This window comes from Tetrao urogallus, assembly GCF_951394365.1.
Source record: "Tetrao urogallus genome assembly, chromosome: 3".
Classification (NCBI taxonomy): domain Eukaryota; kingdom Metazoa; phylum Chordata; class Aves; order Galliformes; family Phasianidae; genus Tetrao; species Tetrao urogallus.
The window spans coordinates 30,650,275-30,667,607 of NC_136815.1; the positions used below are offsets into that span (position 1 = coordinate 30,650,275).

General features: G+C 40.4%; 1 protein-coding gene across 3 annotated transcripts in view; it reads left to right on the forward strand.

Annotated features, from left to right (window-relative positions):
- Positions 1-12,715, forward strand: part of STAU2 (staufen double-stranded RNA binding protein 2) — a gene marked incomplete at both ends in the record, with an annotated part of 144,673 nt that extends 131,958 nt beyond the window's left edge. For all 3 annotated transcript variants that reach the window (XM_079533813.1, XM_079533814.1, XM_079533815.1), the window contains 2 exons: positions 11,689-11,777; positions 12,622-12,715. In XM_079533813.1, the coding sequence (XP_079389939.1) occupies positions 11,689-11,777; positions 12,622-12,715 (183 nt within the window). The remainder of the gene's footprint in view (positions 1-11,688; positions 11,778-12,621) is intronic.
- Positions 12,716-17,333: the final 4,618 nt, after the last annotated feature.

Genomic DNA, 17,333 nt, shown 5'->3' on the forward strand with positions numbered 1-17,333 from the left:
GCAGCCCTCTGTATTAAGTGTAATCTATTGCTTTTGTCTTCAAAGTCAAGTTTCTTGTCATATTTAGACTGACACACACTTATAATCTACGTTAATGGACTTGAACAAACACTCTTTCATTTTAAAACAGCTAAAACCAAGGAATTTGATATTAAGGAAATCAATCCCTTATCTAAATTAAAGTGTACAGACTTTAAAAATAGTAATGTGTCAAATGTTAATGAACAAAAATAAAGAATTCTTTTGTAAAAATTGGAATAAAAAGATATTCTTTAAAACATTTCAACAAAAACCCATTTCAATGAAAAAAACAAGTTTGTTAGAGGCTCTCACCTGTTTCTCTTTGAAGTGAGTCTTTTAATCTGCTATGTTGTGAAAAGTATTTAATATTAATGGAAATATTACCTTGCTGTGTGGTAGTGGAAGGAATGAGGTACTTGAATTACAGTCATGTGGTTTTATTTTCCATCGTTGCATACTTTTTCTCAGAATCTCCCCATCCCTCTTGGGCTGTGATAAAATGCATGTAAACTAACAAAAGTGCCTAATCTTGGCCAGCCATGTTTGTGCTTGTGCACTCTCCCTTTATTTCAGTTTCCTTATCTAGAAAAACAAGAGTAATAAAACTAGCTCTCGTCCTTGGGTGCCATTTTGTCTTATGAAGAACGTACTTGCAAATAGAGATGAAAAGCATTTAAACATTAATGATTGTGTTTCACAGGTAGAGTTTACTTTGCATGGAAGAATAACCATGCTGAAGTAAGCAGAGTAACACATAATCTTTACAACTTCGTTGTATACTAATTTTTGTATATCAATTTCTGTATTATTTTGTTGTATATTAATTTTTATATGAATTGGATTTGAGAGTTCACAAAAATCTCTTAATATTCAGTGAGTTTAAATCAGCACTTGCCTAAGAAAAATGCTTAAATAATGGAATAAATGCTTATATCTTGTTTAAATGCAACACAGTTTAGAGCTCATTCGTTTTACTGGAACAAGTTCTGGCAACATGTACATTATTAACAATATGCATCAGGGCCCATTTCCCGGTGGAGAATGACAGGGTCTTTACCTCATTTAAGGAGTGGGGAAGTGATATGAAGCAGTACAGAACTGTGACCATCAGGCTGATGAAGGGGATGGTCTGTTGTGCTGTGTTTTAGAAGTCACCATGAAATCTTACGCAGCCAAGAAGCCTGGTCCACTTATTCTAAATCACTTTCTCCTGCAGTACTCATAGGGTTAATGACACTGGACTTGCAAATCTACACAGGGATGTGTAGAAATGCCTAGAAATAAATAATTAAATAAACCAATTTTTTTCTGAGAACGCAGCTGACAAGGATATTTTCCAGCCTTCAGTGGTGAAAGAGACAGTGATTCATAGCCTTTCTTCCCTGCTGGTGCAGCATTTTGCCTGAGGACATACATTCTGCTGTTTTCAGTTTTAGGTTTAAAGTCATACTTCTTAAAATCTCTTACAATTTTTGTCTGTGGCTTCTCAACCATTTTTGAGTGTTGCCTAGATTGTATGATATACCTCTACCTGTCCATCCAATCACTAGCATCTAAATGCCCTCATCTGTAATTACTGAATGAACCTCTGTTACTTTGGTGTGTACCTCCTTCTGAAAGTTAGTACTTAAGTAGTTTCTGGCTGAGGATACAAAATTGTAAGCAAGATTACTTTGAATTTTAATTGCTGTCCGGTGGAATTCTCTTGCATATAGAGTAAATGCTTGGAAATTTAATTTTAAATCATTTTCACTATGCCGATTAGTAAGATGTGATGATGCGTTATTCTTTCCATCTTTATTCTTTCTTTTGTAAAAATTTAAAGAAAAATGAGAAATTTAAAGATAAATATGCTTCTAAAGAATTTATAAGCTTTTAGTTCAGATCCAGTAAAGACTGAAAAGGCAGTGAAATGACCTGACAAAGGGAGCTTGATTAGGATTTAACTGTTGATACTTGGGCTAAACTTTCACACCTCACTTCTTCGCTATTAGAGGGTGTAGACACACCTCAGTAGATACTAGCACCGAACCTGAAAGCTATTCTGAGCTATTCAGAATGAATTACTAATTTACTGATTTCCAGCATCAATTGTAATGCAAAGTTAGCATTTTGTTATCACTTGAAATTACTGTTCCTCACAGTAGAGTACATGTGAAGAGAAAGAAGTCTGAGAAGGTGCAGATTTAAGAACACTTCCTCTCTGAGTTTCTTACCTGAAGCTGTCCCTTCATATCTTACTCTCACCTGAAAGTAAAAATGAATTGAAAGTTGGCAAACAGACCAGCATTTCTGCCCCTGATTCTAATATTAAGTTTCTTATTCCATATTGTTTGATCAGGTACTCTTCATTAAAAACAAAACAAACAGACAAACAAACAAAGAAACCATAACTTTTCATTATTTTAATAATTAAGTGCTTTTCATGTGTTTTTTTTCTCCTTGTGGCCAGAAACTCTTGGATTACCATTAAAGCAATAGAACTGTCTTGCTTCAGATAATCATGCTGCTGTTTCGTAGGCTTAAATGCTTTGCCAGTCATTACTTCTGAAATTATTTCATGGTCCCAACTATGGTAATGGGTTATCTAGTGTGATTCACATGCTAGAATATAGCAGCTCCTAAGTGACTCTTGACTGTTAACTCAGCTAGTCCCTGTACTGAAGTAGATTGTTGAAGATCTGCAGAAATGAAACGTCATGTTCAATAGTGTTTTTCACTCCATCCACTTCTTGTAGTATTGAGAGGCGCGGAGGGTTTCAAACCATGAGTATGTGTGTCCAATAAAACTAGGTGGATGAAGGTGACATGATTGCTGTTGTTGATAGAAGCTCTGTGTAATCTGTAGGAAAGTTTGTTCAAGAACAGTTAATCCTTACTTTATGATTACCCCCAGAAAGCTGGCAAGGTCAGACTTTACGTTGATTATATGTCATTTTAACTGGTGAATGCCTGAGTTGCCTTGGGATAGCATTAAGTACTGCATGGGACTTGTTCTAAGCTACGTCTGTGCAGCTTCCTTCTTAGTTCAAACATACTGGATTCCTTCTATCCTCCAGCCTTCTTCTCTTGACAGGCGCAATCAGTATCCTTAATTGTAGTGCCTATCAGGTGACTGTTCATTTGTGAAGACATTAATCAGTTTGGAAAAATGCTGCTTCCATGTAAATTACGTGAGCTAATCAGATTATAACTCTGCGTTTTTCATGCATATCAAAAACGGTGCGAGGAAAGGGCTTAAAGTCATTTAATTAAGGTTTACATTGTGCTGTGTGAAAAGCCTTTCTGAATTTAATTTTTGAACAGATGTTAACATTGGTTCACATGAAATCTAATCAACTGGGGAGAACAGTACATTGTGAGGAAAGCAGTGAGAACTCCTAGCAGAAATTATCACTTCCAGTGTAGTGAAATCATTTAGAACAGAAGCTGTTGGGAAAAGGGATTTGTTTCAGTAACCGTCTCCTCATTTCATTTTAGCTTATATGTTGCCAACCTGGTGAATCCAGGGGGATTAAATGAAGATGTTAAGAAATCAAATCTTAGCTACCTCATGCACATGTGTGTAAGTCTACACATACAGATATTTCTTCCCTTTATGCATCTGTGTGTGCAGTTTTGGATGTGGACAAGTTAAAGGTGGAGGCTTGGTCAGAAATATCTTCATCAAGAGGAAGCAAAAATAGTCAGCAAGAACAATATTTTTAAATACATACAGAGTTTAATAGTTGCCTAACTTTGGAATACTAAGTCCTCAAACTCACCTCAACAGCTGTGAAGTTGGGTTTTTGTTTTTTTTTCAATAGCCGTTAAATGTTAAATTTAAAGCTGCACATTAAAAAGTCACAAAATGCATGCCATTACTGATGCAGACAGGATTTCTGCAGAGTTGTTGCACAGAATGATATTGCCTTCTGAGGCCTCAGCTGTCACAGAGCGGAGGAGAACCTTCCTGCTTTGTGGAGCACCATTTCTTTTAGCTTAGAAAGCAGATGAACACTGAGTGTTTGTAAATACACTTGCAAGCAGATTGATTCATTGCATCAACTCTGCTATTTTCTAGGCTTTTGGTTTGCGAGGGTAATCAAGGACTAGAGTTCGGTGTTTCTGTTCTTTTCACCTGGCATGCAAGCATTTTCTGAAGCGTACACTCATATGTGTTCATGTACGTACATGTGGTTTAAGATCACGAGTCATTTGCAGATTTAACCTTGTTCTCAGACCCATCTATTAAGATAGTAAAATCTTGTCGCAGAATCATAGAACCATAGAATCGTTTGAGTTGGAAGGGACTCTTAAGGGTCATCTAGTCCAACTCCCCTTCAATGAACAGGGACAGCTAAACGAGGCTGCTCAAAGCCTGGTCCACCCTGACCTCGACTGTCTCCAGTTATCCACCATCTCTCTGGCCAAGTTGTTCCAGTGCCTCACCACCCTTATTGTAAAAAACTTCTTCCTTCTATACAATCTAAATCTCCCCTCCTTTAGTTTGAAACTATTTCCCCTTGTCCTGTTACAGCAGACCCTGCTAAAGAGGCTGTGCCCTTCCTTCTTATAGCACCTCCTTAGGTATCAAAAGGCCACTATCAGGTTTCCTCAAAGCCTTCACTTCTCCAGACTGAACAGCCCCAGTTCTTCCAACCTGTTCTTGTAGGAGAGGTGTTCCATGCCTTGGATCATTTTTGTGACCCTCCTCTGGATGCACTCTTAACAGGCCCACATCTCTCCAGCACTGAGGACTCCACACCAGAACACAGTGCTCCAGGTAAGGTCTCACCAGTGCAGGGTGGAAAGGCAGGATCACCTCCCTCATCCTACTTATCACGCTTCTTTGGATGCAGTCCAGGATACAGTTAGCTTTCTTGGTTGCAAGGGTACTTTGCTGGCTCATGTCCAGCTTGCCATACACCAGTACCACCAAGTTCTTCTTGGCGGAGCTATGTTCTGTACCAACTTCTGTACAAGTAACAGCTTGTACTGATAGCAGGGGTTGCCACAACCTGGGAGCAAGGCTTTGCACTTGAATATGTCGAGCCTCATGAGGTTCACCTGGGCCCACTGCTCAAGCCTGTCTAGATCTCTCTGGATGGCATCCTGTCCCTTGGACATGTCAAATGCATCACACAGCTTGGTGTCATCCACACACTTGCTGAGAGTGTACTGAGTCACACTGTACGTGTTATCAACAAAGATGTTAGAGAGCACTGGTCCATGTACCTACTCCTGAGGGACACCACTTGTCACCAATTTTCATCTGGACATCGAGCCATTGACCACCACTCTGTATATAATCTAGTAACCAGTTCCTCATCCATCATGTAGTTCAACCATCAAACTGATATCTTTCAAATTCGGAGAGAAGGACGTTTTGGGGGACCGTGTCAAAGGACTTACTGAAGTCCAGATAGATGACATCAGTGGCTTTTCCCTTGTCCACTGATACAGTTACACCATCATAAAAGCAAAAAGGTTGATTAAGCAGGACCTGCCCTTGGTGAAGCCATACTGATTATCCCATATCACCTCCTTCTCTTTCTTGTGCCTTAGCATAGGCCTCCAGAAGTATCTACTCCATGATCTTCAACCAGCCAAGAAGTGGGACTGACAGGTTGGTAGTTCACTGGGTCACTCTTTCTACCCTTCTTAAAAGTGAGTGCTATATTACCTTTTTTCCGGACACCAGGGACTTCACCTAATCACCATAACTTTTCAAATATCAAGAGTTGCGTGGTGACTACATCAGCCAATTCCCTCAGTACTCTGAGATGCATCTCATAAGGACCTATAGACTTATGGGCATGCAGGTTTCTCAGGTAGTTGCAAACATGATCTTCACTTACAGTGGGAGGGTAATTTCTCCTTCGGTTCCCTCCTTTTGAACCATCCACTTGAGGGCTGTGTATAGAATAGTTACTAGTGAAGACTGAGGCAAAAAGCTGTTGAGTACCTCAGCCTCAGTCCGTTGTTACTTACCTGTCTGTATTGCTCACTAGAGGGGACTTTCCTTTTCCAATTGATGTACCCATAAAAGCCTTTCTTATCCTGCTTTGCACCCTTTGCCAAGTCCAGTTCCACTTGGGCCTTGGTCTTCCTGATCCTAACTCTACATAGCCTAGCAGAATCTCTGTACTCCTCCCAGGTTACCTGTCCCTGCTTCCACTGTCTGTGCATTTTCTTCTTGCTCTCCAAGTTTGACCGGTGGGCTCTGTTCAGCCATGCCAGTTTCCTACCTTCCTTTCCTGACTTCCTCCACCTGGGAATGGAGAACTCTTGTGCCCCAAGGAAATTTCCTTAGAGATGTGCCAGTACTGCTCTGCCCCTTTGTCCTTGAGGACAGATTCCCAAGCAGTTTTCTTGACTAATTCCCCAAATAGCTGGAATTTGACTTTCCTGAAATTAAGCTTCCTGATTTTACACTTTGCCTGTTCAGTATCTCTCAAGATTATGAACTCCGGCACTGCATGGTCCCTACAGCCCAGGCAGCCTCCAATCCTGGTGTCACTAATCAGTACACTTGTATTGGTGAGCAACACATCCAGCATTGCATCCTCTCTTGTGGAGATGTCTATTACCTCTCTCAGGAAGTTATCCTCAATGCATTCCTGGAGCCTCCTAGATAGCCTACAACTCGCCATGCTACTTTTCCAGCAGATATCAGGGTGGTTGAAGTCCCCCAGCAGAACAGAAGCCTGTGAACATGATGCTTTCTGTAACTGGAGGAAGAAGACTTCATCAACAGGCTCCACTAGAACAGGTGGGCTATAGTAGATCCCAAACACAAGTCTCCCTTTGTTGCCACTGTCTCTAACTCTCACTCATAGGCTTTCCACTTGCTCATAGCCATTCTTCAGGGACAGCTCTTCACACTTTATTCCTTCCGTGATGTAGAGGGCAACATCTCCATCCCTCCTACCTCCCCTATTCCTTCTATCCCTTATTGCCTACCGTGGACCCTTCATTCATTCAGAAAAACGACAAAATGAAAATTTTCAGTTTCATAGACTAATCTGAAATGCAACATGGATTTAAGGGGAAAAGCACGAAGTACATATAAGGTAAAACAAATGGGAAAAACTTGTCATGAGGATGTGGGCTTAAACGCACATGGGCTAGTGTAGTGCCTGTCTGCAATTCTTGCTAAAAGTATGATCTAATGTTACTAGATTGTCATTACAAGATGCTTAATCCCCAGAGTGAGAAACAGGAAGAATATTTGCAAGTTTGAATGCTATTTACTAATTGCCAATTGACTTGAGGAAAGTTAAAAAATGACTGGAAACATCCATCCCTGTCCTGATACACACACACAGTAATAATGGAAATGGCAGCCAACACAAACAGCTAGCAGCGCGGTGCATCCTGTTGGCATCGTATTTTTGGCACTGTTGTAGCTACATAGAAAACAAGTGATACAAGAAATGTGTAAGGACATCTGTTCTGTAACCTATGGGGCTTCACTCACAAAACAGTTGTAAAATCTTCTGGGGGAGAGAAAAAATTCTCTGTATCTGTGCAGATGCTCTATTGTAAGAAAAATATCAATAGAAGGAAGTGTTGAGCCTTGAAAAGAGGAAATTGTTCACCAGATTCACTGTCAAATGTTCCATTCTTTTCTTTCCTTTTCATTTAATCTAAATTATCTGCCATTCATAAGTTAAATTTAAGCCAAGCCGTGTAAATCCATTGGGACTAATAGAATTGAATCATAGATTAAATTTGCGTAATGTCTGCTTGTAGCGCTTCTTCACTGCAGTTTACTTGGGTTCTGTGTCACTGCTAATTATTCAGGTCACAGCCTTCAGCTACCTGCTTCCTTCCTGAATCCAAAATCTTCCTGCCTGCCTAGGAGTATTACAGGGCAAGGAGAAGCATTAGGGATATCTATTGAGGTCCAAAGTATCTCACTCTATCTTCCATCTGCTCCTCTTCAGTCACCTCACACTAGTAGATATTTTTAAATGAAAGGAACTTTCCCAAAATGCAAAAGTTGTTGCAGAAGTCGGGATACATGTAGTTAGGCTTCCTCCACAGGTAACCTACAGGGAGAAAGACATTTTTCCATGCAAAAGAAATCAAATTTCATGTAAACCTGGAATACATTAGGAAACTGGAAGATAAAGAGCGTCTGTAAGTTGTAAGAGTTTGGGAGGACTTGGGGAAGGAGAGCAGCTGGAGATGTTGAATGGGAGAGCACTTAGGAGTGGGAAAAAGAAGAGGCCTAGGTAGGGGGAGATTTGTAGTGCAGTAGAGGTGTTTTCCTCTGCTGTTAAAGAAGTCCAAACTCTGAAGAGGCATTAATGAGGGAAGACCAGGGGCACTGGATTGGCTTGGGAAAGACGAGGGAATAAGGCAGAAGAAAGGGAGTAGGGACTCAATAGTGAGAAACCTGAGATTTTGAAAAGATTGTCAACTTCCAGAGCAGCAAAGGTGAGAAGGCCATTGCTGAGGACTGGTGCAGGGGCTGGCTCTTCAGCAGTTCACACAAGCACCTGACACTTCTGCCTGGAAGGTCAGGAATACCAAATACAGGATTGCTTTCCTGCTGCTTGACTCTTTTATAATTTGGTTTTAGTAATATGATGTACCTCACCTTTTATATCACATTTTGATTTGGAAAGGGCGTGGTTTGAAGAAGGATGAAATGGAGAAATGAGGTCATAACGAATTACAAGAATTAGGATTTGGATGTTGTGTTCTTATTAAGAATGTCTGTCTTTACTCATCTTTAATCTTACCTTCATTTTATATGTTTCCTTGAACTGTTCTATATTTATATCATTGACACCCATATAGTAATGATCCATGCTTACAGGCAAAGGATTTCATTATTGTGTATTGCAATACTCCTTCCCTTCTTGATAGAAGAGGAAAAGACTTTCCCTTTGAGACAGTTGCTTATATTCCTCCAGGACATTCCAAAGCAGTTTTTGTTTTTGTTGGGTTTTTTTTTTTTTTTATTTTTATTTTTTTTTCTGGAAAGCAACTATTAAGGTTGCTCTGTAATTTGTGTGATCTGCCTTGCAATAGCCAGTTCTGGGAGTAGAACAGTAGTGAGTAACATATGTACTTATTCAAAGCAATTCTAGAACGGAAGATCGGGTTGGTCCAATCAATCTCAATGATTTGAGGGTTTCAGTGATCACTTATCAAGATCAATCTGTCCTGCATATCACATGATTACGTTGTGATCTAATTTTGAATGAAGCATTACTTGGCACTGCTTGTTACTATGATCAGGGCCTCTCAGTCTAAGCCACTGTACAAACAAATAACCTGAACAAACCATCCTTTCACAACAAGTTTACAGTTCACACGTCAGACCAGGAAGCTAAGAATGGATATTAAAAAAAGTAAACAAGGTAGATTTGAAAAAACAGATGGGATAGCAATAAAGCTATAGGAGGAGCAGATGTCTCAGCTTCCTTCTCACAGTACTACCTAGTAAAGTTCTCTGGGCTACCATACATAAGAACAAATCAGATCTGGTTGCTTTGTTGATGTCAATAAAAAATAGGTATGAGAAGAAAGGAGATTCTTGCATGCCACCCCTTCAATTGTTCGTGGCTGGTAGTTGATAGCCCATGTTCAACTGAAATACAATACAGAAACAGCCCTGTGTACAGAAGCACAGGAGCCCAGTTCTAGCCTCTCTCTCACTTGCTGAGCAATGCTTGCATTGTGTTGGAAATAATCCCACTAAGAGGAGTAGGTGGAAGAAATTAGGATGTAGGAAGGTGTTGGGTTCCTGGAAGAAACAGAAAAGTTGAGAGGAGAGAAGAAAAACCTTTGCGCCTCTGGGAAAAATTGGTTTGGCTGGAACAAACTTAGTGATTTCACTGTGTGATCAAAATCCAGAATGAAAAAGTGATCTTTTCTGATCTAGTGATCAGAGCCTATAGGAGCTGGAAATACACTTCTGAAATGGCAGGCTCTGTCAGGTGGCAGAGAAAGAAATGTCTCATAAGAAAATGCAAATATACCAAGTGTCAAGAAAACTAGAATAAATGGGGAAAGGAAGGATACTGAAGGATGATAAAACTGTTAGATCCTTTAACAGGTGAAGCTGTGTCTGAGGTGAAGGTCTGGAGTGCAGCCATAGCAGGGAAAAGTAATAAAAAGGTGTAGGCAGCAGATAATTTAAGATGAAGGGAATCATATGAACGGATAGGAAGAAAGAACTAGTAGAGAGCTGGACAGATTTCAGATACAGGCGGCATAGAGCATATGGAAAAAGAAGAGTGGACAAAAAGCAACAGTGATAATCTGATGTTTAAGAAATGTTTAGCTTTTTATTTGCATGCTAGCACAAAAACCATGAAACCTCACAAACAAAAAGATTCCTCTCCATACGTTATGGGTGGGAGTACTGCGTACAGCCTTCTGAAGCTTTGGCAGCTAGTCATTACTATAGACAAATCTGGGATACACGGACTTTTAGTTTAGGGCAGCCTGGCAATTTTTGCACTGTTATTCATCTTGCCAAAATACACATTGTCTGATAATATTTAAGTTGTATAAACATACCTTTCAAGGGAAGGAGCTGTTGAGAGAATCCAGGCAAAGAATTAGTTTGAGAGCAAATCTAGTACTTCATTACAATGGCAGCCTCTGTTCCTGACAGAGCCTTTGCTGTCCAGAAGGAACGGGAAATGAAGATAGAGACATTGATTCTTTCTATCCCAGCAATGACAAAGACAGCAACTTCCAATTCTCTCAACAGCAGTTGCTGGCTTCAACTTCAGCAGCAGTGCCAGAGAACCTGCAGTCAGTTCCAGTATTTGCAATGTCACCTTGGGTGACAGTGTCTGTGGAAAGCCACCTCTTTTCCTACCGTGTGATAAATGCATCTTAGGTGGGAGTGATTAAATAGAAAGTTCTGCCTTGCCTTTCACCTTTGAGACAGTAGAGACTTCATTTGTTTTATTGTTCTGGGTGTGTTTTCTAAGCAAGGCATGTGGTGCCTGAGAGTTTCATAATCAACCTTGGCTAAATTAATTACAAAAAATCATTTGTCTGTTGCCAAAGCAGCTAGGGGAAAGAAGAACAATGTGCCTCTCAGAGCTAAAGCAGGACTCATGAAGCTGAGAGAGAACTGTGTCAACAAAAAATGCAATTATGCAGAAAAATGTGAACTAAAATTTGATCATTATTCTGATGCTTTGTAGTTGTCTCATGTTGGCTTACCCTGTTTAGCACAGTTCACAAATGTGTAAGACATCAGTCTGCGTTTGTTCAGGTTCCAGCTTTAGGGTGCTGGCAGTGCCCTGCTGCCCTTCTACCTATTGCTCACACCTTCTGCAGTCATCTGCAGGACAAGATCTGCAAGCTCCATGGGAAGTTCCAGGAAGTGTGAAATCTAAGAAAGCACAGGGGGAAGGTGGAGAGTCTTTTCTAGCCAGAGAGGAAAATATCCTAAAAGTATATCATGTTATTGATGTAGATAATGCAGCTTTTGTTAGCACATACAGAAATCATTTCCACACCCAGAAAGAAGAAGATATCTCCAAACCTGTGCACAAACTCAGTTGTTTATCATGGTGTTGTTCTGTACCCTCTTTATAAGCTCTGCAGTCTAAATGGCTTCAAAATACCAAAATATACATCCTCCTCCATTTGGTATTAACACAGTTGTGTCAGTGGGTTTTTAACAATTCATTTTTTATTTAGGCAGCATTAAGTGCCTTGAAACAGTTTTCAGAACAAGGACTGGATCCAGTGGAAGGGGCTATGAAAGTTGAGAATGGATCACTTGAAAAGTAAGTACCATTTAAATCCTTTGCATTTTAATGCCTGTGTGGCACTGTAGATAAGAAATATTAATTAAGAGCTTAGTTGCCCTTTTAGACCTGTGCAAAAACTTTCCATTTGAATTTGCGTAGTTTTTGACAATTTGAGAGGATAAGCAGGATTTCAGGTTTAGTATTACTGATAATATTTACTAATGAACTATGAGACAGTCAATCTTCCTATGGAAACCCCAAAGAAAAGGATTTTCTGTTTATTGTATGGATTATCTTTAAGTAGCATAACATGATTTTTCTCCAGTGTATTGTAGCACGTGATATTGCCTGTAAAGAGGATAGTTATCTGCAGTGAATCCCTATGTCTGCAGGGTGAATTTTACCCTAGAGAATTTAGAAGTAAGTTAAAAATTCTTTCAGGTCTTAAAAACTCTTACACAGAATATTATCTTTAAGGAGCAGACAATGGATACAAGTTTCACAGTAGATTTTCAAGTATTTAGGAAAGTTGGATTGTCCATCCAGTACAGATTTTTTTTTTTCCTGCTGTTAGTATGCTTACATAAGGTCTTGTATTACTACATAAGTTAGGGAATGATAGTAAAAGAGAAAGAAGACTATAAGTGGCATTGGGAGTCTTCAGTAAATATATCGTAGCTATTTATAAACTAATTTAATCAGAAACAATTTTCCATATGATCTCATCAGCATAGTATTTGAACATAAATATTGTTGTTTCACTTTAAAATGTTACCTTCCACAGTGACCTTTGAATTTCATGTGCCATCTCCTAATAAACATGTCTTAAAGATGTGCAACCCTGGACCTTACCACTCTTGTTAATGTATTAATCTTTCAGACAAGTCAAGCATCTGGGAGAGAAAGCAGACAATAAACAGACTAACTCAGGCACCATTGCTCAGGACTGCAAGGATTCAAAGGCTGTCGTCTAGGAGCTTCCCAGCACCCACGGCTGCCACTGCATCCTTATAAACCTGTCAACACGCAATAGGGTGTATGTGTACAAGGAAATGAATGACTAATACCATTATTTGAGTCTTATGTGAAGACAACACTATTCTAACACAAGAGATAGTATACATGGTACTGTTTATTCAACTGTGGAAAAAAACAAAATTGAACATTTCCCTTAGAACTCGAGATCAGAGCATAACTCAATTGCCCAGAGGCAGAAGAAATCTGATCATGTTACTGGAGGTTAAAACAACAACTAATTAACAGAAGTGTTAGAAAAAGAAAAAAAGAAAAAAAAAATTGATTAATAGTGAGGAAATCCAGTCAGCATTGTTTCAGTTATACAATTTTTCGTAGTGTAGTTTTAAGTTCAGCTTACTGTTTTTTAAATAATGCTTGAATATTTTAAAATTAACCAATGACAGTGCTGTGAGAATTGTAGTTGTTGTCTTCATATATAGTCATACAGCTTATCTTTTTATGCAGACATTATGCATTCTTCATTCTATATGAATATGTATGACTTTAAGATGCACTACTCGGAGTTGTATGCAAACAGAAGTTTAAATCATGACAAGTATTTGCTTAACATGAACAGATGTTAGTTATGATCAGTCTCAATATACTCCAGGAAAAAGCAAATATGGTATTTGATTTTCCTTGCCATTATCAATTAAAGAGGCGTCTTGCCTCCAGGCGACATGTTCCCCTTCAGTTCTGCTCTCTGTTGTGTGAAGCACATCTACACCCCATCTGTGTGTTGTATCAGCCCACCGTTTGCATCAACTGAGTGTTTTTAATCTCTGCATTCTGACCAACAGCAAAAGGTAGGATTGCAACCTTATCAAGCCAAGGTAGGAAAACTGTTTATGTGGAGATTATTCTTTTGTGAAGGGAGCAGCAGCAGAGATGAGACCTGTGGCTGCGCTCTGTACCAGCATATCCCATTTCGGTGTGTGGCCAAATGCAGTAAAACCACATCAGTTCATGTGCACAATGACAGTGTCGTCTCTTTCTTTACCACTTGCAGGTAGACAGCTAAAAGAATGGGTTGAAATAACAGCACAAAAAGCAATTACAAATGAATGAAGGTCTGGCTACCATGCCAGTGCCTGGTTCAATCTTCCCTTCCCCATGCCACTGCCTTCTACAAACCTACTGTGTTACAGCAGCAAACCTGGCATGTATGTCATTTATTTTGTCCAAAACAACTATTTAATTTTTATAAACCTCTTGCAATAAACACATAAAGCAACTGCCAACTGCATAACAGTCCTGACAACACTGCACAAGGTCTCAGAAGCATGTAAACCAGGGATCACAATCCTAGTGACTCACTCAGGAAAGCAGCACTGTAAGGATATGGTGTAAGGTACAGTGGCATTGATTCAGCTCATGGGGTGATGTGTATCATGCTCTTACAGAATCAGCAGTCTCTAACACTGACGAGTCCTTATTTCTGTTTCATATTTCTCAAGGGTATGTTTCACATTTCTCAGGGGTATGTTTCACAGTCCCAAGGAGCCTTTGTGCTAAGAGTCTGCAATTTCTCAAGGTTCTGATTCTGTGATATGCAATAGAGTCAGGAGCATGCAGACTCTGTCAGTTTCCACAGAACTGGGAGGTTTCCAGTGGTGTTTGGCACCTGGCAAACTCAACTTAGTGAGGTAGCAGAGTATAATAGTTAGCTCTTGCACACTGTATTTCTCAGTGATACCTAACCTGCCCGAAAGAGCAGAATTCTGTTCCTTCTTCATCTCAGCAGGTAGAAAAGCTCAGAAAACAGGCTTGGTCTGTTCTGTGGCAGTACCTTCCAGTATGCAGAATACGAATGGCATTACCATCGCCTCCCATGGGCAACAAGAGCAAAAGAAAGGACAAACAGGTTCCTTGATGAGTCGCTCCTCAAGGCAGGAGGCTGAGCTTGCTGGGAGGATGTGACATGGAGACTGGCAGTATGGTCTCTTTGGTACTAGCAGCACCTCTGCATGTGTTCCCAGTCCAGTGACTACAGAGAAACCCTTTGCTTTGTAGTGGTTTGCTCAGAAGATGAAGGTACAGGTTGATACTTTGTCACCCACAGCAGGAGGAAAGCTTCCCATGTTCAGCAGGAATGGCAAACCTTTTTATTCAAGCACTGGTGTCAGCAATAGTGCATAGTGTTCAGGCACAATGCCAACATGATGCCATTCCCGAGTCACAACCACAAAAATGCATCCAGTAATTCTCTAATTATTGCATGATTGCACTGATGGTAGCTTGCACCCGTACATGCAGGAGAGCTCTGAATGGGCAAATGGCAGCCAAATGCATGCCACCCTGCCTGACCTCAAGGCGGCTCATCCGGCTCCTTCCATTCAAGACAATGGCAAAGCAAGGTCATCTCTGTGAAATGTTCACCGTCTCATTGCTGGTCAAAGTCATGCTTGATTCTCACTCCATCTAGGTAGGAAGTGGTGGTGCTTCTTATTTTTCTCAAAATTCTTGAAACATTTAATAGATTTTGGGGGACGTCATTTAATAGCGGGACTTCTGACTGTTTTCCAAATGCAGGACCGGCTCATAATTGTCATGATCACAAGTCAGAAGGTTTTGTGCAGCCTGAGGTAAAGCACATACAGATGGTGGTTTTAAAGCACCTCCCAAGCCACGGGTTAAAAGCCTCTCCAAAGAGGCTCCACTGAAGGCTAAGACAGTGCTTTTCCTGACATAAATCTGAAGAAAGAGTTCCTGCTCCCTGCCGATACAGATGGGAGCACCGAGACCATTGCACAGAGCTCATCAAGATGCTGCACCTGAACTCCATTATGTCATTTCAGTGCTACTAATGCACTCTGAGGCTCCTGTCCCAACACAGAGACTTCCATTTGTCTACCTGTGTCTCACTCATGAGAAGTTTCTCAGTGAAAACCCTGCAGTGTAAACACACACACGTACAGAAATGCACTTTAAATGTAGTTTGGCATTATCCCTAGCAGCCTCCCAAGAGCCCGAGGAAAATTCTTGTACCAGAAATGTTGCAGCAGCCGGTGGACTCGTCTCTGATCCTCAGTCTTGTTGGTTCACAGCTGTTCCTCTTTGTGTCTGAGCTGGCAGCATCTGAAAGCTGCTGCGAAGAACTTAGACCCAGTGATTTGTTTTTCCTCCAGCAGCCCCTTTTATTTTCTGATTTTGCTTCCCAAATTCAAATATGGGCATGTGAAACAAAGCAATGTCTATATTTACTTTGTTTAATCGTTAGCTGGAGATAAACACTGAAAAAGGATCAATATGTTTAGAAAGCTCTTATTTGTTCCAGAGTGTCTGAGTTGTTTTTTCTTTTTTCTGACAGCAGTTAATCATTTCTAGTTATTATTTTTAGATTATATTGTCTCTGAGGTAGAGATTGGCTAACCTTCTGTTTGCAAAGCACCAAGAGTAGTTCATTTCCCTGTTTAGACTGCATCCCACCTATCATATCCTGCATCCCACTGCACTTTATAGATGAGTGAATGCTGTACTGATGTGGATCTGAGGTGCACACTGATGCTTAGGAATAAGGCTGGAAACAGTGCCTATCTAGCAGAAAACAGTGGGTTCTGTGATGAGCACTGTGTTAAACTCTTTTTTAAGGACTCAGAACACAAGTTATCATTAGTTCTAGACCTACAATTATCATTAATCGGGAGGAATTATGCTTGAGAGAAAATAGGACCCTCAGGTACCCTCTCAGAAAATCTTTTCAACACCTTCTGGAGATCAGTGAATTAAGAGCTTGCATAGGAAAAGCGCCATAACAGAATGAGGGTATCTGATAGGGCTCGAAGCATGAGAATTCATATGGTTAATTTTATATCTGAGTTATCATCTCCAGTTGCACGCTGGCCTGTCAACAAATCAACACGCTCTGGAAGTTTCTGTTCTCACTTTGACACATGAGGCACCGACTTCCAAAAGGACAGATGTGCTGCTTCCAGCAAATGCAGTGAGCAGCAGGGCACAGAGCTGGAGAAGAAACAGTGATCTCTGTGGCCCTTCTGCAGGCACCCCAGCGTTCACCTGTCATTCACAGTGGGGATGAAGTTATCCCACTGCTGTAGTCCTTACCAAATTCAGCAAAAAATTCTACCAGTGTATAATTTCACCTGATTGAAGCCAAAGTTTAAGAGATTTGGTGCTCACAGTCAGCTTTTTTAGAGGGTCTTTGCAGAATGAGTCCTTGTTCCCTCTCCATATCTCTGCCCTAACACATGAGGATGAGGCTGAGCCACAGCAGGTTTTGAATGTCAGAATGGGAGTAGTTGGTTCAGGTGACTGCAGGATTATGGAATCCCTTCTCTGTGGCCTGAAATGACAATGAAATCAAATCCTTCCTAAAGAGTATGTGAGGCCCTTGATCTCCCTGACAGTCCTTTACTACATGCATTTTATTGGCGGGAGGCTGCATGTTTTTCTTGTTCTCTTTGGCTTGCTCCAATTCCCCATGAAACAGCAGAAAGTTTCCCACTTCCTGCAGTGAGAGATGAGCAAAAATATTAAGCTGGATTTGTTTTCCAGCTAACGGGCAGAGGATTGGTGATTTTTCTTATTTGTTTCAAAACACAGTGCAGAGAATAC